Source organism: Bos indicus x Bos taurus, chromosome 14 (assembly GCF_003369695.1).
Source record: "Bos indicus x Bos taurus breed Angus x Brahman F1 hybrid chromosome 14, Bos_hybrid_MaternalHap_v2.0, whole genome shotgun sequence".
Taxonomy (NCBI): Eukaryota; Metazoa; Chordata; class Mammalia; order Artiodactyla; family Bovidae; genus Bos; species Bos indicus x Bos taurus.
The window spans coordinates 15279742-15302984 of NC_040089.1; the positions used below are offsets into that span (position 1 = coordinate 15279742).

Below are 23243 nucleotides of genomic sequence, written 5' to 3' on the forward strand. Positions count from 1 at the left end.
CTGGCCCCACGTCCCCAGCTCAGGACAGCTCTGAAGGGTCCTCCATCTTCAGAGCTCCCTGCAGCTTCTGCTGAGGCCATGTCCTCCCAGCCTGACTTTTTCCTCTGCCCAGTCCTCCTTCCCTCCTCTCCCTTCCAGGGGTGCCGGACCCCAGAGCACTCCCTGACAGGCTTCTTCATCCTCATCTCCACCTCAGAGCTGGCCTCCCAGAAAACCTGACTGCAATATCCACATTCTCTTTACTGTGCTGCCTCAGTTGCTTCATCTCTAAAAGGGGAGGTTGGATTCAGTGAACCCAACCTAGGTTTAGTTTTAAGATTGCAGTTGGCACAGGTGAAAAAGGTTAGGAGTCAGAAGAATCTGATTTCTATGATCATCTCAGCCACTTACTAGCTGCATGAGCTTGACCTCTGAGATTCCCACTTTCTAGACTATTAACTGGAATGACATGATGTACCTATCCTTCTATCAGCATTGTTGAGAGCACCAGATTAAAAACTACAAAGCCCGTAATAACATAAGTTACTACTTTCATGATACAGCTTCTCAGGTGGTGCGGTGATAAAGAATCTGCTTGCCAATACAAGAGATGCTAGAGAAAAGGGTTCGGCCCCGGGGTTGGGAAGATCCCTGGAGTAGGAGATGGCAACCCACTCTAGGATTCTTGCTTGAAAAATTCCATGGACAGAGGAGCCTGGCGGTCTACAGTCCATGGGGTCGCAGAGAGTCAGACAATGACTGCATGTTTAAAATAGCTATTATTGTTAAGTTTGTGGAAGCTGCCATAACAGGAGCAGACCAGCAAGGACTAAAATGCTGCTATCCTACAATTCTCTGGGGAGACCCAGCCAAGGTTCTTGGCACTCCAACCGCAAAGCCTGTGGCATCCCTGTCCCATCTGTGTATCACGATGTACATCTCTGTTTATGGTATTCCTCCAGTCTCAAAGAACTGTCCTTGACCCTCTGCCCGTATATCTCCAACTGGAGGTTACTGCATGGATCACAAGTTCTTCTTCTTCTTTTTAATTTTTATTGGCGTATAGTTGATTTACAATGTTGTGTTAGTTTCAGGTGTATGGGAAAGTGAATCAGTTATATATACATCCACTTTTTTTTAGATCCTTTTCCCATATAGGCCATTACAGAGTATTGAGTTTCCTGGGCTATACAGTAGGTCCTTATTGTTTATTTTATACATAGTAGTATGTATATGTTAGTCCCAATCTCCCAATCTTCTTCCAATAAGGCCTCATGCCTTCTTCTTCATCACTCTTCTATTTTTTCCCTTTTACTGGCATGAATTCCTTGGGAATTTATCTATTTTCTGTCCCCCTAAAACAGAGGATGAGATGGTTGGATGGCATTACCAACTCAATGGACATGAGTTTGAGCACGCTCCGGGAGTTGGTGATGGACAGGGAGGCCTGGCGTGCTGCATGCAGTCCACGGGGCTGCAAAGAGTTGGACACGACCGAGCTACAGAACTGAACTGAAAACCACCACCAGCCCCAGTACCAAATCTTCTCATGCCCCTGTGTTCTTCTCCAGTTACTTCTCATCCCTTCCCTGTGCCATCTGTGTTTATCTTCTTACTTCCCATTCCTCTATCCACTGATAACAGGCTTTGCCCCGCCTGGTTAAAGTCACTATTGACTTCTCATTTATGCTCATCTTACTGGACTGGTTGATTACATTTGACACACAAGATCACCTTATCCTTGAAGCTCTACTCATTTGGTTTCTGAGTCAACTCTTTCTTGGAACTTCTTGAATCATGTGGCATCTTGGCTCCCTGACCAGGGATTGAAACCATGCCTCCTGCAATGGAAGCATGGAGTCTTAACCACTGAACCATCAGGGAAGTCCCTGACCATCTTTTAAACCTCAAAGTACCCCTAGGGCGTCACCCCTGGAGCTCATCAGTTAATAATTTCTAGTGCCGCCTTTGTGACAGTGACTGGCAAATCTTTATGGCTTGAATCTCCTTTAATTTTTGACTTATATACTCTCCCTTACACTGTCCTGCCATCCCTGCTGTTGGCACTGGCATCCAGCCAGTCATCTTAGCATTCTAAGTCTTCCTCTGCTCTTTCTCTCCATAGTTACTAAGTATTATCCTTTCTGCCTCCTAAATACGCCCTTATCTTTTAACCCCCTAAATATTTCTTGAATCCATTTTTCCTTTCCCACTCCAACCACTGTAGTATCAATTCAGGCTCCCACTGTCCTTGTCTATACTTCTTCCCTGACCATCTAGCTGGTCTTCCTGCTCCCAGTTTTAAAACCCTTAAATCTACTTTCTTAAGAGTGGTAGAAGGATCTGTCTAAAACACAAATCTGATTAGATTGCTCCAGTATTACTTAGGACAATAACAGAAACGCCAAATTGTCTAGTTATAGTATGCCTTCTCTGGTGGCCCGTCACGTTCCAATCCTGGCCCACCTCTCTGGCTACGTTATCAGTAACTTCCTACCCCCAGATTTATGCTGCAGTAACTACTACGTACTCATAATCCCCGTGCTCACCATGCTGCTCCGTGCCTCCACTCCTGGCCACACTGTTGTCCCTTCCATCCAGAACACTGCTCTTTCCCCCCTGACCTGGCTAACCCTTCCTCACTCAAGACTCAGTTGACTTGTCATCTCCCTGAGGAAGTCTTCCTTGATGGTGCAGGAAGGATTAGGTGTCTCTCCTGAGTGAGCCTGTGACAGTGCATGTTGCCATCACTGCAAATCTAAATTGCTTCAAAATCGCTAACCTCCTTGTTCTGATAAAAAAATCTTGGTGGCTTAACACATTAGTCACATATTTTGCTCACAAATCTTCAACCTGGGCAGGGCTTGGTGAGAAGGGCTTGTCTTTGCTCCACGCAGTGTCAGCCAGGGCAGCTCTCCTGATGCTGGGGAAGCTACTCCCTCGATGGTTCATTCACAGAGCTGACAAGCGGGTGTTGGCTGTTAGTTTCTCTCCACCTGGGTGTTTGATTGGGGCCATTCAGACTTCTTCATGACATGGTAGCTGGGTTCCAGGAGTAAGTGTTCCAAGAGACAGGAAGTGGAAGCTGCTAGGTTCTTAAGGCCTGAGTCCAGAAACTGATACAGTTTCTGGGTGGAAATGGAATGTATGCATGCCTGTGGGCTAAGTCTCTTCAGTTATGTCTGACTCTTTGTGACTCCATAAACTGCAGCCTGCCAGGCTCTTCTGTCCATGGGATTTCCCAGGCCAGGATACTGGAATGGGTTGCCATGTATCCAGGGGATCCTCCTGACCCGGGAATGGAACCCATGTCTTCTGTGGCTCCTCCACTGCAGGCGATTCTTTACTGCTGAGCCAGTGGCAAAGCCCAGAAATGGAACAAACTTCTGCTATAACGTATGGTCACCCAGGCACAGGGCCCAGATTCAAGGGGAGGAGGGTTAGAGTCCTACCTTCTGACGAGAGGCGTGTCAGAGACTTTGAGGGGGTCAGAGACTTTGGGGGGCCATGTTTTAAAACCACCATACTCTTCTATTGGACCATGAGCTCCTTCAGGAACTCATGGTCAGGCTACATGTTCGCTGAACAAAGTTATTCATTTCTGGACCAAACTACCATCATAGAACTTCACATTAACTTGCACCAAGGAGGCTGATTCCAGACAACCCACTTATCATTTAGCAAGAGGATTAAGGCTCAAAGGAAATTAGGCTGAAAGTCTTACAGCACTTTAGAAATTGGAGGTATTTATTATAAGCTAATCAAATTATAGTCTTTCATTTTACCAAATCAAACCAAACAAAAACCCTGAGGTGCACAGATAAAAGAATACAGCAAAGACTCCATGTGGGTCAGTTACATAAAAAAGCGATTCATTATTTACTATATATAGGAAGTATATGCTATTTATTTGCTCACTTTCTTTCCTTTAACAAGTCAGTTAATTAAACCTCAGAATCTGAATGATAAGCATTGTTCATTTTCTTTCTTTTAAAGGGGAACACTATTTACTTTTGTGAGCTGGGTCCCATTTACAACTATCATCGTAACTCAATCATCTGATGATGCACTATGTGTCTGAGAAAAATGTTCTGTGGCACATCAGTGACTCAAATACTATGCACTGACATGCATCCAGCCATTAAATAGAACAGGGGAGGATGCATAAGATCTCAGTTATGAGGCATCTTTAAACATGACTGACTCAAACACAAGTGTTAACAATAGAGGAATTTGAGTTTGAATCATTAAATTAACAAAGTCAAAGGAAATGAAATAATCTGACATTTTAAGGTTCAAATTACAAACCTAATTCTAAAAGTTGAATTCTGAACAAATTGTTAAAAAATCAGCTTACTGAATATAGAGAGAAAACTACTTATAGCTTTAGAAACACACATTTAGACTTGAAAATATTTAATTTAGTCTAAGCTTTCTGAGGAGTTTTCAAAACATTAGATAATCTTATAGGAGAAGTTATAATGACTATAAATACCCCCACCCTCCCAAATTGGTGGGGACTGTCAATTCACTGAACACACAGAAGCATTCTACCAAGAAAGTAAAATCAGTTTTCCCCTAGGGAATAAACTCCACCCCCCGCCCCCCACCTCAGAATTCCTTCCTGTGTGGCAGAATGCTGAGGAAAGGTAACTTTCTAAATAGTTACTTTACAAATCAGACTGCCTATACAACTTTATTTTAAGCTATCAGAAGGAAGGGCACAACACTAATTGAGCAATTCTCTAGTAAAGGTAAGTCACATGGGATGCTGGTTTCACTAGACAAACTAAGAGGTATATTTATAACATTATCTGCATTCCCTACCCAATGTTTATGCAGTGACTACGTCTTGCCCAATATAACAACTGAGAAAAAACAAGATCCTTAGTAACAGATCAGAGATAAACTGGAAAGAAAAAGAAAAAATCCAAAACTCTTGCAATCCATCTGAAACACACTGTAGGAATTTCCAAACACCCATCCACAAAGCCTGCACCTTTATTGTTTACAGCAGAAAGACAGACTGTCCCGAGGGGTTAATCATTATCACAGTACTTTATGTACCAACTAGAAGCAAGACATTGAGCACAAAACGGTTTAGAATCTGTGTGTGCTCATGTGTGCATGCTCAGTTGTGTCTGACTCTTTGTAACCCCATGGACTGTAGCCCACAAGGCTCCTCCGTCCATGGGATTTTCCCAGCAAGAATACTGGAGTGGGCTGCCATGCCCTACTCCAGGGGTTCTTCCAGACCCAGGGATCGAACCTCCGTCTCCTGCACCTCCTGCATTGCACGTGGATTCTTTACACCTGTGCCACTGGAGAAGACCATTCAGAATCTGTGTACACCTGCTAATTCAGATTCTCTTAATAGATAATAGTTCAACATCCTTCAAAACAAGGCAACACGGAGTTCACATAAGCTTAAATAATCTTACAACATATTTGCCTCTTTCAGATGGAACCTGGCTTAAAGAGACGTGGCAGTACCCTGGGGTGGAAAGGGAAGGACAGTTACCACTCTGCCATCAGAAATAGCAATACAAAAAACCCCAGTAATAATAGCTACAGCTGACAGACAGTCTACCATTTGCCAGGCACAATATTAGGTGCTATATGTGTACTTTTATTCCCCACCACAGTCTTTAGATATAAGTTCCACTTGTGAATCCTTGTAGTACAGTAAAGAAAAGCAAGGCTCAAGGCAAGTAAAGAGATCTGCTCAAGGGACAGGTGAGGGTCATCTGAACAGCCCAGCTCTGCTCCCAGAGCTTGAGTCCTGAATTTATGAACTGCTCACTCCACATGTAATTGTTCATTTAATTTAGGTACTGCTTACATAAACCATACAGGTGAAACATGTGCTTTTATTATAAAATAATTTAGAAACAGATTCATACAATTGATTTTCAAACCATTAATGACATTAAAATACAGCTGACCCTTGAACGACATGGGGGTTAGGGGCACTGACCCCTCTACCCAGGTGAAAATCTGAGTATAGGTGAATCCATGTAGTTCAAAAATGTGTTGTTTGAGGGTCAACTGTGTTTCTTCAGTTATAAAATGCACCATTATTTTCCACACTAAGCAGAAAAAAAAAATTGCTGCCAGTTACAAGATGATAGTAAGACATGTACCAATTTTAGAAATATTAAAACGTGAAAATACTTGTCTTAAAAACTGATGAGGGGCTTCCCTGATGGTCCAGGGGTTAAGTATCCACCTTCCGATGAAGGGGATGCAGGTTCAGTTTCTTGTTGGGGAACTAAGATCCCGCATGCCATGGGGCAACTAAGCCTGAGCACCTCAACTAAAGAGAAGCCCAGACACAGCAACCAAAGGTCCCACGTGGACAGCTAAGACCCAACACAGCCACATCAATGAATATATATATACTGATGAGATACACACGCTGATGAAACGCAGTGTGTTTATTTTGCCCACTTGTTCCTATTCACCGTCCCTTTCCAGTTTCATACATTAGCTTCTCTTTACTTACTTAATGGTTGGTGTTCCCAGAATTAGTTCTGGCCTTTTTCTGCTGATTACTCTCTCCCCCTGGGCAATCTCATCTATTTGCAAGGTTTCAACCACCACCTGGTAAGGATATTGTAGCTGTCTTTCCCCAGATCACATTTGCAATGGTTTACCTCCAAACTGATATTGTGTTAATCTCTTAAACTTAATACGTTAAAAAGTCAAACTCACTGTCCTTATCTAAAGCCTGCTTCTCCTTCCAGGGTCTATCTGGTAGTGATGGCATACTGGAGTATATACTGAAGAAAAGACTTTAGACTACACGTCCAAGTTCAAATCTCAAGCTCTGACACAGCCCCCTGTCAGACTTTAGTCAAATGATCTACTGTTACTCAAAAAGTCTGCTTCTTTATCTAAAAAGTGGGGCTAATAACTTTCAGATAGCAGTAAAGATGAATTCAGCTAATTTATGGAAATAACTATCACATGGTCTAATACATAATAGACCCTCAATAAACAGTTGCTATTCAGCTATTATTAATGAGACCCTCTTCTGCCTAGGAACCTAAGTTAAGAAAGATCCCAGGGAGAAGGGAAAGGCTACCCACTTCAATATTCTGGCCTGGAGAGTTTGATCGACTGTATAGGCCCTGGGATCTTTCTAACCCAGGGATCGAACCCAGGTCTCCTGCATTGCAGGTGGATTCTTTACCAGCTGAGCCACAAGGAAAGCTCAAGAATACCGAAATGGGTATCCCATCCCTTTTCCAGTGGATCTTCCCAACCCAGGAATCACACTGAGCTATGAGGGAAGCCCATTCATAAACATTTATAAGTAACATTATTATCAACATAAGCCTCACTATTTAAAGATCAAGATTCAGATTGATTTAAAATATAAAAACTAATAAATGTTTGGAAGTAACATGACAAATAAGTGATAATCAGAAGAAATTATATCTATAATAATTTCAGGTGAACCTGAATGCTTGAGCGTAAAAATGAAACAAGTGGGTTATTTTAAATTAATGACTTCACCTGTAAGGAAATAACAGACTCATGCTATAAACATTTCAACAGCTATCAATTGAGATATACCACGTTTACTTTCAAAAAGAGAAGGATAAAAAGAAATTCAAGAGTACTACAAGATTCCAGCATCTCAGTTTTCCGATTAGTTAGAGGGATAGAAAAACCTGAGAGGATGCAGAAGGCATGCTGTTTTGGGAAAATCCACTGTGAGCATCTTTACATTTCCATACCAACAGGCATACATATAAAGTAGTTTTCCTCAATGTTTTTAGAAGTCCATGCCACCTTTAAAGAAACTTAAAGAAAAAAAAAAAAAAAAACAACCAAAAACCTCAATCCTGCCTTTAATGCTTAAAGTATTTTTTTTTTAATCCCAAACTTAAAATATTAAAACAATGGCAGATTTTGGAGGAAAAAAAAAATTAATTGAAGTAGAACTGCCCTACAACACTGTTGTCCAGGTGTAGAACGCAGTGATTCACGACTGGTACACATTACAAAAGCACCACCGCAGTCAGTCTAGTTACCATCTGTCACCACACAAAGTTATTACAGTGTTATTGCCTGTATTCCCTATGCTGTACATTTCATTCCCGTGACTCATTCATTTTGTACGTGGAAGTTTCTACCCCTTAATCTCCCTTACCTATTTCACTCATCCCCTCATACCCCAGCCCTCTAGCAACCACCTGTTTGTTCTCTGTATCTATGAGTCTGTTTCTGTTTAGTTACGTTTGTTCATTTGTTTTCTTTTTTAGATTCTACATATAAGTGAAATCACACGGTATTTATCTTTTTCAGTCTGACTTATTTCACTTGGTTCATCTATGTTGTTGCAAATGGCAAGATTTCATTCTTTTTATGGCTAATAGTCCATTATATGTGTGTTTATATATATATATATATATATAATTTCTTTATTATTCATTCATTTACCAGTGGACATTTAGTTTGCTTCCATATCTTGGATATTGTAAAAAAATGCTTCAATAAACATAGGGGTTTATATATCTTTTCAAACTACTGTTTTTATTTTCTTGAGAAAAATACCCTGAAGTGGAATTGCTGGATTGTATGGTAGTTTTATTTTCAACTTTATTAAAAACCTCCATACTGTTTTCCATAATAGTTGCACCAATTTACCTTCCCACCAACAGTGCACAGGCTTCCCTTTTCTCCACATCCTCGCCAACACTTATTATTGGTTGTCTTTTTGAGATCAGCCATTCTGGCAGGTGTGAGGTGTTGTCTTGCTGTGGTTTTGATTTGCATTTCTCTGATGATTAGTGACGATCATCTTTTCATGTGCCTCTTGGCCATCCGTATGTTTTTGGAAAAATGTATCCTCAGTCTCTGCCCATTTTATAATTGGTTTGGGTGTTTTTGATGTTGAGGGAAACAATTTTTTTGCTTAAAATCTTTGATCAACATAAGCACTGAGTATTCTTGCTTGATGAAAACGTTTGCCTTCCAGCCTAAGTGGTGTACAAAACAAGAATTCGACGTGGACCACGCTGATCAAACCGCTTTGCTTTTTTAGTCACAGATGGAGAAAAACCAGCCTTGTAGATGGAATGAGGGCCATTCAAAGTCCACTAATTTGTTTTGGAGTAAACAGAGAAATATTTTATTTAAAATTCTTCAAAGTGACTTTTCTAGAAGTTATTTTGGCAACAGAATAAAACTTCAGCTATAAACACTTGCCACAAGGACCTTCCAGCAAAGACTGAATGCAGGTGAGAAAAGTATTCCTCACAAACTCTCAATGGATTTTCAGCTGAGTTGAAAAGCTATCATCCAAATTTGTTCTTCACACAGATCAAGCTAAATTTATCCCCTCCCTGAGCCTTTTTTGTTTTCTTTTTTTTTTTTTGAGAAATTCAGTAAGTCAGAAAATTAAGAGGCTTGGTACAACTTAATGCTTAGCAAAGTGGACTCTGGCACTAGACTGAGTTGCAAAGCTGGTTCTGCCAATTATTAGCTGGGTGCCCTGAGGCAAGCTACTAAGACTTCCTGTACCTCGGTAGGCATATCTGTAAAATATGTAAAATACTATCTGTACCTATTTCAGATGACTGTTTAGAGCAGTATAGGAGATAGTACACGTAAGGCATCAGAAAAACATCAAGTGCTTGCAAGAAGCACTTGAAAAATGTTTGTGAGCCTTATTAGTACAGCTGAATTTTGACTGCAAACACTTAATGTATGAAGTACTGTAAAGAAGTTGGGTTTCACCCCTTGAAGTTTCAGTTCTTGGTATATAAAACTTTGAAAAACATCTTCCAAATGTTATGCTTTGCTGAATGCTTGCAAATTTGAAGCAGTTGCTTTTGTCTTTATTGTCTCAGAAACAGAGTGACGTTATCCTTCAGTTCATAAATCTTTCCAAGCACTTTTCCTTTTGACACGACTGAAAAGGTCTAACAGAATATGTTGTTGTTTTCAGTCACTAAGACGTGTCCAACTCTTTTGATTGTAGCCCGCCAGGCTCCTCTGTCTACGGGATTTCCCAGGAAAGAATACGGGACTGGGTTGCCATTTCCTTCTCCAAGGGATCTTCCCAACCCAGAGATCAAACCCGCATCTCCTGCATTGGCATTCGGACTCTTTACCACTCAGCCGCCAGGGAAACAGAATATGAGGCAATATAAATATTCACTGATTATTTCTTCTCATAGGTTGATTTCAATTTTTAACATTAAAACCTTCAATTCATTTGGAATGTATTTTAATGTGGAATATAAGGGCTTCCCTGGTGGCTCAGACGATAAAGAATCAGCCTGCAATGTGGGAGACCTGGATTTGATCCCTGGGTTAGGAAGATCCCCTGGAGAAAATTCAGATTTAAGTAGTGTCATTAAAGCATTAGTCAATGGTTCCAAATATTTTTTTCCTTGAATAAATCAACTTTCCCCTATAATCTGAAAATCTATACACAATGGAGTATTACTCAGCCATTAAAAAGAATACATTTGAATCAGTTCTAATGAGGTGGATGAAACTGGAGCCTATTATACAGAGTGAAGTAAGCCAGAAGGAAAAACATAAATACAGTATACTAACGCATATATATGGAATTTAGAAAGATGGTAACAATAACCCAGTGTACGAGACAGCAAAAGAGACACTGATGTATAGAACAGTCTTATGGACTCTGTGGGAGAGGGAGAAGGTGGGAAGATTTGGGAGAATGGCAAGGAAACATGTAAAATATCATGTAGGAAACGAGTTGCCAGTCCAGGTTCGATGCACGATGCTGGATGCTTGGGGCTGGTGCACTGGGACGGCCCAGAGGGATGGTATGGGGAGGGAGGAGGGAGGAGGGTTCGGGATGGGGAACACATGTATACCTGTGGCGGATTCATTTTGATATTTGGCAAAACTAATACAATTATGTAAAGTTTAAAAATAAAATAAAATTAGAAGAAAAAAAAATTTCACATGTGCTTATTACAGTATTTGTCTATTTCTTATTGTTTTCTCAGTGGAAAAAGGGGCTTGATTACATTGGTTAGTCACTGAATCACCAGAGTAATGCCTTGGTGATAGAAATAAATGGCTGGAAGAGGTTTCCTCTCCCAGCTTCAACAGGTTTAATGGATTTTCTAATGATAAAAGGTACATTATTGAAACAAATGCAAATTCATCATAGGTACAATTCTTTCAATATGCTGGAAGATTTTACTTGCTAATATTTGACTTAAGATTTCATAAGTGTAGATTTATGTGAAAGTGTTCTTAACTTTTAAGGAAAAGACAAAACATGGAATTTGGTCATAAGTCACCCAAGTTTCTTAAAATAAACTAGGAAATGGTCCCAATTTTCCCAAGGTGTAGAACAGATTAGCTAATACAGAAAATATCCATTCCTTTAAGATCAGACAAAATTTAACAATTAATATGTCTAGGATTTTTATGTTTGGGAAGGAAAGGACCTTTCTTTTAATCTTATTTTTGTGTCATTCACAGTTTTGACCATTCTGAGTCCATTTTGGTTATTTTTGCTTTAAATCTACTTTTGGCCATTCATTTTGCAGATTTAATTCATTGTTGTAATCTTAAACATATTACTCTTTTCAAATCCATTAAAAAAAATTCCCTTTGCATCTATGGTTACAAACCTCTTTCTCTTTTTTTTTTTTCTTTTAAAGGTGTGTCTCAGGATAATATTATGGTTAGATTAAAAAAAAAAAGTCAAATCCTTGCCTTTTAACAGAACAGTGTAGTCACTGTGTGAAAAGTTCAGGTTTAATTTTAATCTGTATCCTGTTTTTTATGCTTCCAAAACCTCTGCTTTCCCCCTCATTCTTAGCCAACTGATTAGGAAGTTATTCATTCTATTTCTACTCAAGCATTGCTTGACTTGACTTTCTTGATCCTGTCACTTCTTAATTAATGTCAATAAGAAAATAACATTTTTTTAAAATTTCCTTGCACTCTTCCATCTTCCCTCTGCATGCCAAACTACTGAAACATTTTATAATCACAGATTCCCATTACTGTAAGTCTGTCTCAGTATTCTTTTTTGAGAACTCATTTATCATTAGTCTTATGAGTGAGTGAGTGAAGTTGCTCAGTCGTGTCCGACTCTTTGCGACCCCATGTACTGTAGCCCGCCAGGCTCATCGGTCCGTGGAATTTTCCAGGCAAGAATACTGGAGTGGATTGCCATTTCATTCTCCAGGGGATCTTCCCCACCCAGGGATCGAACCCACGTCTCCCACATTGCGGGCAGACTCCTTATTGTCTGAGCCACCAGGGAAGTCCTATGACTTATGACTTAGTACTATATTAACAATTCTTATTCACAATTAATTGCATACCACTTAAAAAAACCAAACAAACAAAACCACCCTACTATCATTTCCTCCCCTTATCAGGTTCTTTATTCTTACTACTTATTTGGCTCTTGCAAGTCTTTGCATAATTTCCCCCCTCCAGGGCAAGCACATGACTGGGATATTTTGCAAGTCATTCACTGTCAATGATGATCTCTGTGGTGCTCTTTCAAGATGCCTCAGCTGGCTGTAAAATCTGAGTAACAACCTTTTCCTGTTGATATCTAAAGTGATGCTCTGTTGCTTTTAGCATATAGTGCTACCACTTAACTGGATACAAATTTATTCTCCTTCTTTCATATGGGTAACTTCTCCCTCACTTCACTCTATGCCACCCCCACGTGATGTTTAGAGTTTATTCATTTTTAAAATACAACAATTTTGTTAGAATACATTTAAAGAGTGAATTCTTTCATCATTATTATTCTCTTAGTAACAGCTTTCTTGAGATATAATTCACATAGCATAGAATTTCCTCATTATTTATTGCTGGCCACCGTTGATGTCAAGATTCACGATTCCCTTCAGCTAAAGTGGTGGTGAACCTGAGACATTTAATATGTAAGCTCGGGTTATCAGAGGCCTATCTGATGGGCCCTGAAGCTGACTGTTGCTGCCACACGGTGCCTCCTCCCTTCGGTTCCACTGGCTCCATCTTGGAACACACTTTGCATTCTTCACATACTCCTGGCTTTGTCACCAGGTTCCTCTTCTTTCTCCATTGTTTTGCCAGGTCCAATCCTCACCCTTCCCCTCTCATTCTATACACTCTTCCTGGGTAATCTCAACCACTTTGGGGCTCCACCTGTCATCTCTATCAGTGGTTCTCAAGCCCCTCCCAAATACTGTTTCTGCAGAAGCATTCTTCCATCAGTAGCATCTCTCATCAGACACAGCAATTCACAACTGCAGGGACATTCTGAAATCTCAGGAGGTACATTTATAGCTTCAAGAAGCACTTTTCTGGGAACCTTTAGTTGGAGACACATGTTTGCTCCATCTGTGGAGGACACTGTCCAGTCCAGGGGCCTGGGGGTCACGACCACTAGACCTGAAGATACAGATGGTACAGTTCACCACCACATCTCATAGAGCGTCTAACTCAAAGCAGCACAACGAATATCTGCTGAAGGAATGAATTCAATCACTAATTGCTGTGGTTTCCAATTCATACCCTTTCGACTCATCCTCTTCTCTTCATTTGCACTGTCAGAATTTGAGTTAATGTCACGATTACTGTCTACTGACTACTAGTGAAGTCTCCCAGCCTCGAATCCTGCTTCTCCCAACCCATTCTTCATGCTAGAGTCAGTTATCTTTTTCAGTTATAAATCAGTTCTTACCATCCCTCAACTTAAGGTCCTTTAAAATCAAACCTAAATTTCTTAACAGATATATAAGTCTCTAATTCTTTTGACTTTGTACACAGCATTTCTTCTACTTAGAACAACTCAGATATTAATGTAAAGAGAATTTCTTGATGCCCCAAAGCTGAATTAAACACTCATCTTTTGTGCTCTCTGAAGTACCCTGTTCTTTTCCTACTACTGTACATATACTGTATTACAACTGTGTGTTTACTTGTCTGTCTCCTCAACTACACTATACATTTTGCTAGGTGGGCTAATGTCCTTTTCACTGAATCTCAATGCCCTGCCTGGAACAGAGACGGCATTCGATGAGTGTCTGGTGAATGAATATCACTAGTGACCACGGAAGTAGGTAACTTTGGAATTTCATCACAGGGACTCTGAACCCAGTGGGATCCATAAATAAATACTAAGAGGCCATAAACACCATGAAATTGTACCCAGCATTTTTTGAGAGTAGTTTTCAGACTGTGTGAAGAGTCAATAATCCTAAAAACTTAAAAAAAATATATCCCTGTTGGAGTTTATTTGGTTAGACAGAAACTTGCTAAAGTGTATTACAAATGAACAAAAACAAAACGTAAATACATAAACACAACACGCAGACACACTAATATACACACACAGAGACTGACTGAATTATATCGAGCCTTACGGTAAATCTTTTATTGGAAAGGGACAAGAGTCAGAAAGTTAAGAGGGCTGTAGCAGGACTGAAGAAAACCAGACGATGCCAGAAAAAGAATTTAGAAAGACAGAACAGAGAATGAAAGGGAAATTCGGTCTACTCTGTCATTTCATATAGGCTCCTTATGTAGCCGGCCTGTGAAAGGTTAGGGCTTTACAAAGGATGTCCCAAGTCTGAAGATATCTGTATAGTTTGGAAAACTGCATCTTCAGCTTGCTGAAATGCTGCCCAACTTCAGCGTAATTCTGTCTCACCAGTCTAGTTGTCTTTTCAGTTCTGTCCAGTGAATCTCTGTCTCGACACTGACCTTTGACAGAAGGAAAGAAGGAAAAAAGGCAGGCACTCGCCTGGGCTCATGAGAAAAGAGACACAGGGAGAAGAGTAAGTCACATGCTCATTACTTTTCAATTTAATCTTTCTCTGGCTCACTCTATTCCTTTGTCTTTGCTTAGGGTAAACTTTATGTACTTCTTTATTTGCAAGAATCTTGACAAGATACCATGTACTTTGGTAAAGTAAGGAAATATACTTAAATTCTGAAAAAATACAGGCAGTTTTGAGAGTTGTGGTTTTTTTAAAATAAATGTTGACCATGGTTAGCCTCTACTCACTAATTAAACATTTAATGAAACTAGGAAACATGATTTTTCTTTCTTTTTTGGCAGAGGGGAGGTTATTTCCATATAGAATGTAGCATATTATACAGCCCGGTTTGCTTTAGAAGATGCTAACTTCTGTATCCTAAGATTCTGTTACTGATTCACTAAAGTAGGACAAGTACTTCAGAGGTGGTGACAGGCTTGGCTTTGAGAGTTTTGATGCTACCCAGGCTAACTTCCACTATGGACCTCCTGTCGGGTCCTCAGTATAGCTACTGTCTTACTTACATTCAGGCTGTTTCTGGCTGTGAAACACATCTTGTTCACATGGGAATGAAAAATGGACCCTTTCCTCCTCCTCCTCATCTTTTATCCAAAGGAAATAAAAGCCAGAGGATGGTAAATCTGGTCAAAAAGCCTGAAAAATTTACTGACTGGTTAAACAGCATCTAAATAATCAGGAATGGCCCACAAACCTATAAAGCAATTCATTCCCATAGTATTCATTTAACATCAGTCTACAAGAATAACTCTGATATACAGAGATAGCAGTCTCATGAATTTTACATGTGCCTTATTTTGCGGCAGAACTCCACTGTATAAAATAGACAAAATTGTGATTGTCAAAACAATAGTTTTAAAGAACCAAGTAAGTCTTAAAGATTCTATATTTTTCTGTCCTATTTGAGATCTTTTTGTCTTAATCTACCAATAAAATATAGATTTTAAATCAAATTGATAACTGAGGATTGCTCTAGGTACCTTCTTGCTAAATTTATAGTGAAATGTAGTGATCAATTATTCTGGCTGGAAGTTGGAGTGACAGGGGAGGAATAGGAGAGAAAGAGGAAAAATTTCCATTTACCAAAGTCCCACCTGATAGTGTACTTATGTAATACAAGAATCAATTTTTAAAAAATTCCAGGATACACTTGAGAGTTGTAGTGAGTTTTGCCCTGTTATCTACTCTGATATCCTTTTTGACAAGGTACTGCTGTTAATGATTTATTGAAATCTGGTTTACATTCCGTTACAGGTAAGCAGAACATGGCGTTGAGAACTTGTGCTTTATTTTTTCCATAGCAGTGTGTGGAATTTTGAAACCCTTTCAAATGCTACTGGGACTGTTTGGAGGAAAGAGAAAGATGAGAATGGAAGAAAAAAAAATTCTATAACCTCGTTCATTGCCTGCTCTACTTCCATCCTTATCCTTAATCTTGTCGAACTCATTGTGTCCTCCATCTTCTTTGGGTTTCACTGCTGCAAGAGAGACCCAGGTTAGGAAGTGACTTGAGTATGACACCAGGATCGATGCTGACAATGAGATGGGAGCCAGAAGTGAAGCCACAAGGGGCTGTGAAGCCAGAACTGGAAATGAGTTGTTGGGGGTTCTCAGCATGTGGCATCTACATAACATCATACATTCCATTTACCCAAATGGGTGTGAAATTCACCAAACCAATAATACTCACCCAGAGGATAAGGGTCTATTATCATTGATACAGTATTATTTGGTACTCTTCAGCTAAAATGCACACATTATTAAGATGTCCTAACATACTACTTCTGGGAAGACCTTTTCTGGTGAAGTGTGGAATGGAAAGGGAACATGGAGCAAGATGACACAGATGGGCATCACCTGGGAAATCCAGCAGTCCGCTCCAACGGATGCCCACAAGGTAGTATTTACCTTGATGAGCCTTGCAGACTCTGATACCCGATCTCACTGACTGGACCCAGGAATGCAGACTCATGCTAACAAAACTCACAAGACACTGATGTATACAAAAAAAAAGAAGGCGACTTTATTATTTACAGTGAACAACAGAAGAATCAGGCATACTGACTCTGCATCAGTCTGATAGTGATGACTCTGCATCAGCCTGATAGTGCATTATCTCCTTGGGAAGGCAAATCACCAGAGGGAAGCTTGGTGCACACAGAAGCAGAACAAGTGGAGTTAATTACACAGGATTCCAGTGCAGAATGGCATGAGGCTCTGCAGCTCTGTACCACAGGGCTATCCACCTGCCACCACAGGTTGGATGCTTTCCTCCACCTGGCAGGTGCTATTGGTCAGACAGTGCTTTGTTAGGTATCGTGACAATTTCATTAAGAGTTTTTCTTTTCTTCTGTTTTGGAGAGAGAGAAAATGCTCTCCTGAGCATTCTTCTATGTTTGTGTATTTTAAAGATGTCAGTACCATCAATCAGGTTAATCAAATCTCTGTGCCCAGAGTCCTTATGTCTCGTAAGATCATGTTGCCTTTCTTGACTTTAATCACTTAGACGTTCATTTCTTAGTTTAATTTTCAGAGAGTATTTGCATTTTTCTGCTTTCTGGGATCAAGAGGGGCACCACATGGTGGACTCCACATTTGCCTACAGGTTCCACAAAGTGTCAGTTAAATTCAAATCAACCTGTATTCACTGTGCCAACTTTACTCCCACTGCTGTGCCAGATACAAAATAATACTCAAAAGCATAAAGAGAGACTCTAAAGAGACAGTGTATCTACTGGATACCTACAGTCCTAAATTCTTTTAAAGGTACATTTATTCATTCATTTTTTACTAGCATTTATAGACCCTATCCTATATATGAGGATTAATTAGAAACAAGAAATATAAAGATAAAAATTGTCTTGTTCCCTTTAAGAGCTTACAGTCTAGCAAAGGAACAAGACATTTAAACAAAAAAAAAAGGTACTGTGCCAAACGGTATGGAACCTGGTGGAAGAACACTTTTTTTAATCTAAGGGCAGAAACAGAAGCCATCCTTTTTAATCTGTTTTTTAAAATAAGGCTGTCCTCAGTAGTTGAATACTCTTTCACATCTTTTTTTGTGTATATGAAACACACATAAACTTCTGCATTCCCAAACACATGTATTTTAAAATTTCTGTATCTTATCAATATGTGGAATTTATATATTACACATTCTATTATAGAACATAGACACACATGCACATATACATTTATATAATGCACATATGTGTGAGATATTATTGTTATCTCACATCTAACTTTTTGTTTTAAATTTTAACACGTACACAGAAAAGTACACAAAACAAAAATGCCTTGTTTAGAAAATAAATTGCCCTACTGAGCTCCCACTAGGTCCATAAACAGAGGATTCTGAGTACCCCAGAAACTCTGCACCACCCCCAAATCACTATGCTAATCTTAATATTAATCATTTACTAGCTTTCTATGTAGTGTTACTACCCAATGCAGGCAAAGTCCAAATTTGCCTGCAGGAGAAGGCAATGGCACCCCACTCCAGTACTCTTGCTTGGCAAATCCCATGGACGGAGGAGCCTGGTAGGCTGCAGTCCATGGGGTCGCTAAGAGTCGGACACGACTGAGTTGACTTCCCTTTCACTTTTCACTTTCATGCATTGGAGAAGGAAATGGCAACCCACTCCAGTGTTCTTGCCTGGAGAATCCCAGGGACGGGGGAGCCTGGTGGGCTGCCGTCTATGGGGTCACATAGGGTCGGACACGACTGAAGTGACTTAGCAGCAGCAAATGCCCTCAAGGGAAAAGCAGCGTTAGTTCTGAATTTTCATTCCTTTTGATGCAATGGTAAGTGGAACTGCTTCTTGAATTTCTCTTTCTGATCTTTTGTTGTTAATGTATAGAAATGCAACAGATTTCTGTGTATTAATTTTGGAACCTGCAACTTTACCAAGTTCGCTGATGAGTACTAGCAGTTTCCTGGTAGCAGCTTTAGGATCTTCTATGTATAATGTCATCTGTAAACAGTGACAGCTTAACTTCTTCTTTTCCAATTTGGATTCCCTTCTTTTTCTTCTCTGACTGCTGTAGCTAGGACTTCCAAAACTATGTTGAACAAAAGTGGTGAGAGTGGACATCCTTGTCTTGTTCCTGATCTTAGAGGGAATGCTTTCAGCTTTTCACCATGGAGTATGATGCTAGCTGTAGGTTTGTCATACATGGCCTTTATTATGTTGGAAATATGCACCTCTATGCCCACTTTCTGGAGGGTTTTTATCATAAATAGGTGCTGAATTTTGTCAAAAGCTTTTTCTGTCTAAGCTTCTCTGAATTCTTGTTTTTCCTTACAGTTCCTTAAGAGTTTCAGGACTTCGCTCTTCTGAGGATGTTTTCTTGTACATATTCAACAACTTCAATAATTTTCAGCAAGAAAATTGTTCAAATAACTTAATCAGCCATATTTCCAGTAACAAAAATTGGTGACACTTCTCAATTTCTTCCTGTGTTACAGTTCTAAAAATAAATATAGATTCTTATCTACTAGATCCTGACCCCTTAGGGATTATGAGAAGTAAACATCTTTGATTTCCCACAGCATAAAGTGTGAAACACGCAATAAATGCACAAGGACTAAAGAATAAGCGAATGGAAAAGAGAAGGAATATGTAATTATCCTGCCCTTGAAGAGTTTCCATTTTCCTTCTGCAAAGGAAGATGAGATATATATGTATACAACATTTTAACACAATAAAGAGACATGTTTAAAGGAAATCACTTATATTCACTGACATGGACAAATTTCCAAGATACATCATCAGATGGAAAAAGAAAGTTATAAGATGGTGTATGTGTGTAAAATATATCTAAATCTATAGCTATCTCCATGTGGATAAACATGTATGTGTGTACTATGTGCCATGTATATTCTTGCTTATATGCAAGAATATATATTGCTTATATGCAGAAATATGACAGTAAAGACACATAATGGTGGTTATCTCTGCAGATTGGAATTGGGAAGCCAGGAGCAATCTTTTCACTTTCAAATATCCTATGAAATAATTTTACATGAAGCGTATATTACTTTTATAGTTAGGGGGAAATTTTCAAATTATATTCAAAGGCAAACATACCTGACACAGGAAATCAAGAACTAAAAACAGCCAGAAACCAGATCCCAATAAAATGGTTATTTTGAGACATTAGTCTGCCATCTTCTCAGTCTGTCAGCTTTCCGAATAAAGTCATACTTCTTCCCTCAAAAAATAAAAATAGCCAGGAAGACAGATATTACTGGGGAAGGCTTATTTGAAAAGGTAGGACTTGAAATGGATCCTGCAGGATTGGCAGAACATAAGTTAGAGAAGAGGAATGGGGGGAAGTGGCCTTAATGAACAAGAGTTGTGCTGTGATCAGACAGCAGGGAAAGAGTTAGAGTGGCACCCAGAGAGGCCATGAAGAAGTGCATTCACCTGGCTAAAGTTAACTCCAGTTTACACTGAGAGGCAGGATTAAATGGACATAAAGTCAAGGTCTAAAATGGTGAAATGTCATCAATATTGAGTTTATAATTGGGTTGATAGGAAATAGAAGTCAATACAAGACACTACTCGTCAAATGGAGTAGTTTGTGCAGAATGAGATCAAAGGAGAAAGACCCCTGGTAATTTGCAGTGTTAGATTAATAACAATTGGTTGAGAAATGCACAGTTTTGGACTATTCAATTGTTGCAGTGGGTAAAACTTAGCAATACCTTGTTCAAAATCAAAAATGTCTCTACATTTGACTTTAAGGAAGAAAAATTCTAAATAAGTAAAATTTGGCAGAATTAAGTATCTTTAGGGTTTCAAATTGTTTGGATCTATATATTTATCACATTAAGGCCCAAATCACAAAATTATGAGAATCAAAAAAAGATTACTATAAATTCATAATACAAGTAATACTTAAAAATTTTTTCTTCCAAGTAGATTTTAACTTCTGAGTGACATATTACAGCCTGGGGCTATAGTCTTAAAGTGGAGTTTATTATAGTTTTACAGTATTTCAAAAGTTTCAGTCAGATACTTTTCTTGCCTAGCTAGAGGTCAAAAGCTTGAGGATTCTTACATGATAGAAAACAAACTTCAAAAAGCTTAAAAAGTGACCTGTCATACTTCAGACTCTTTACTTTTCTGTAAGGTCACATTTCTGAGGAAGATGACAGAGTTGGTGATTGTGTAACTAAGCCTCCAGAGCTACTTACGACTCTGGAATGTGATCATTGTTTTGCAATGGAGTTGGTCACCATCATATGAAAATCTTGGGAAATAAAATATCTTGTTTACCTGCTAGTTCCTGTCATAGAATAGCTCATTCACACACAGCATTGTATTACTTTAGTCTAAATTCCCAGCCTACCTTGCTTGGCACTAGTGATTCTATCTTAAAAGAATGTTAAGAATATTTCTACATACTTGGAAAGGTAAGCAAAAGAGGGAAGAGGGTCAGGGGAGAGAGAAGAGTGGGAGAGAAGAAAAGAAACGCTTCACAGTAACACAGGAAGCAGGAGATAGGAGAGGACACAGATGAAACTTGGCTCTGAGTTGCTACCTGTTGGTAGAAGGTGGAGCTGAGTACACAGCAGTCCATCTTATACTGTGTCTACTTTGTATGTTCTATAATTAACTGTTCCATAATTTAAAATGTAAAAATGAAAAAGAAAAAGCACATACTTAATTTTTCAAGACTGTCTCCTAACTTGTAACCTAAAAAGGGATAATACAGTACTATTAATAGTACTGCAATAAATAAGTCATCTTTAGAACACTGATTTAAGGGTTTAAGAGTTTCTGAAGCTCATCTGCCCAGCAACAATAACAAAATTTATGCTGGATGATAATCCTTATTCTGCACATCATCCTTACAATAAAGCACTTTCACATTCATATCTCAACCACTCTACACATGAACACTGTGAGATCTGGTGGGTGACATTCTAATTTGGGAAAAACATGAGGTTCAGAGAAGTTAAGTAGATTTCAGTTCTTTCATTCATTCCACAAACACTTACTAAACACCTGTGTTAGGCAAATCTATTCTAGCTATTAGAAATTAAGAGACAAAGAAAATGTGATTCCTTTTTTCAAGAGGTGCATAGTCTAGCAGAGGGGACGGATTTATAAAACAATTACATGGTGATATGGTTTATACTACAACAAAGTGTTTTTCAAGAAAAAAATGTTTAATTATGACCTCAAGTAAGAAATACATTGTATACTGCAACCCAGGATAAACAAACAAGTTTAAGTGAAACAGAAGTTTTATGAAACACAACTCTTTCTATACATGATTCACTCTGTGGTATTTTCTAATCTACCCTATTCTGTATCTTTTCTTTTTTTAATAAAATGCTGGTCACAACCTTTTACAACTGGATTGCTGCTTACAACATCTCATTATTCACTACTGGGTGTGACCTACAGTGTACAAAAGTGTCAGGATGAGTATGATTGGAGTTCTGCGGCAACACAAAAAGAAATATAGACTGTTTCAGGGAATGAGAAAGGTCTGAAAGAGGTCAGTCTCTGAGTACTCACAATACTAAAATGGCAGAACCAGAACAAAGTCTTAAGAGACTTTTTGCTCTTGGAATTATTGTACTGTTGCACGCTGGCCAAAGACACGGCAGCGACAGACTGTGAACTCACTGAAAAGCTACCAAAACAAGTTGTTTTCCTGAAGGGATGTCGGAAATCATTCGTTCACATTTACTACCTCTTTACTATGCGGCACAGCACTTCCTGTCTACTGGCTCATCCTGCTACTACCTGTGAGACAACTGTAAACATCCTGAGACCATGAGGTTTACTCTATGACTAACAGTCCCAGATATTTGTTTCCTCAAATCTCTGGAAGACCTAAAAACAAGAGATCAGGCCAATATGTGTTAGATGTAAAATCAGATACTGTAATTTTTATCAACCACTGATCTAATCTGTGATTTTGTTCAAGGCCTTGATCTTCTATTTCAGCCTCAAAAGTTTGCTGTCCACGCAGCCAGCTGTGGCTGCCGTGTACAGGGTGCAGGGAACAGAAAGGGTAGCAACCATTCATATCTTATGCCGCTGCCCCCTGCCGTCGAAGAGAGAGAGGGGCAAGATTACAGGGACCCGTAGATTTGATTTTGCTTTGTCATTTTGTCCAATAGGAAGGTTTCCATTTTCAGGTACTTGTTCTGAGAATCTATTTTGCAGGAAAGACTCATTTTGTGAACCTGACATAGTTCTTTGGGCCTTTTATCCAGTAAGCAATAAAAGAGAAAAGGTGCTTTTCCACATCAACATGTGCTCAGCTTACAACACTGCTACTATTCCTTGGGCATTCAATAAATATTCGTCAAGGATACGGATACTGACACTGAACAGAAAATAGACAAAAGGAAGAAAGTTAATTGAACTTCATGAAATATAGAGGAACTACAGCTGTTTCTCATCCCTACTTCCCCAAAGGGAAACATGGTTTGAATATCAAGAT

General features: G+C 39.2%; 1 protein-coding gene across 5 annotated transcripts in view; it reads right to left on the reverse strand.

Annotated features, from left to right (window-relative positions):
* NSMCE2 (NSE2 (MMS21) homolog, SMC5-SMC6 complex SUMO ligase) overlaps positions 1 to 23243 on the reverse strand; it is a 237617-nt gene that overhangs the window by 97679 nt on the left and 116695 nt on the right. For 3 of the 5 annotated variants that reach the window (XM_027560863.1, XM_027560862.1, XM_027560866.1), the window contains one exon: positions 16166 to 16249. The exons of 1 other annotated variant lie outside the window; for it this stretch is intronic. In XM_027560863.1, the coding sequence (XP_027416664.1) occupies positions 16166 to 16249 (84 nt within the window). The remainder of the gene's footprint in view (positions 1 to 16165; positions 16250 to 23243) is intronic. One more of the 5 variants, XM_027560864.1, reaches the window with a different exon arrangement.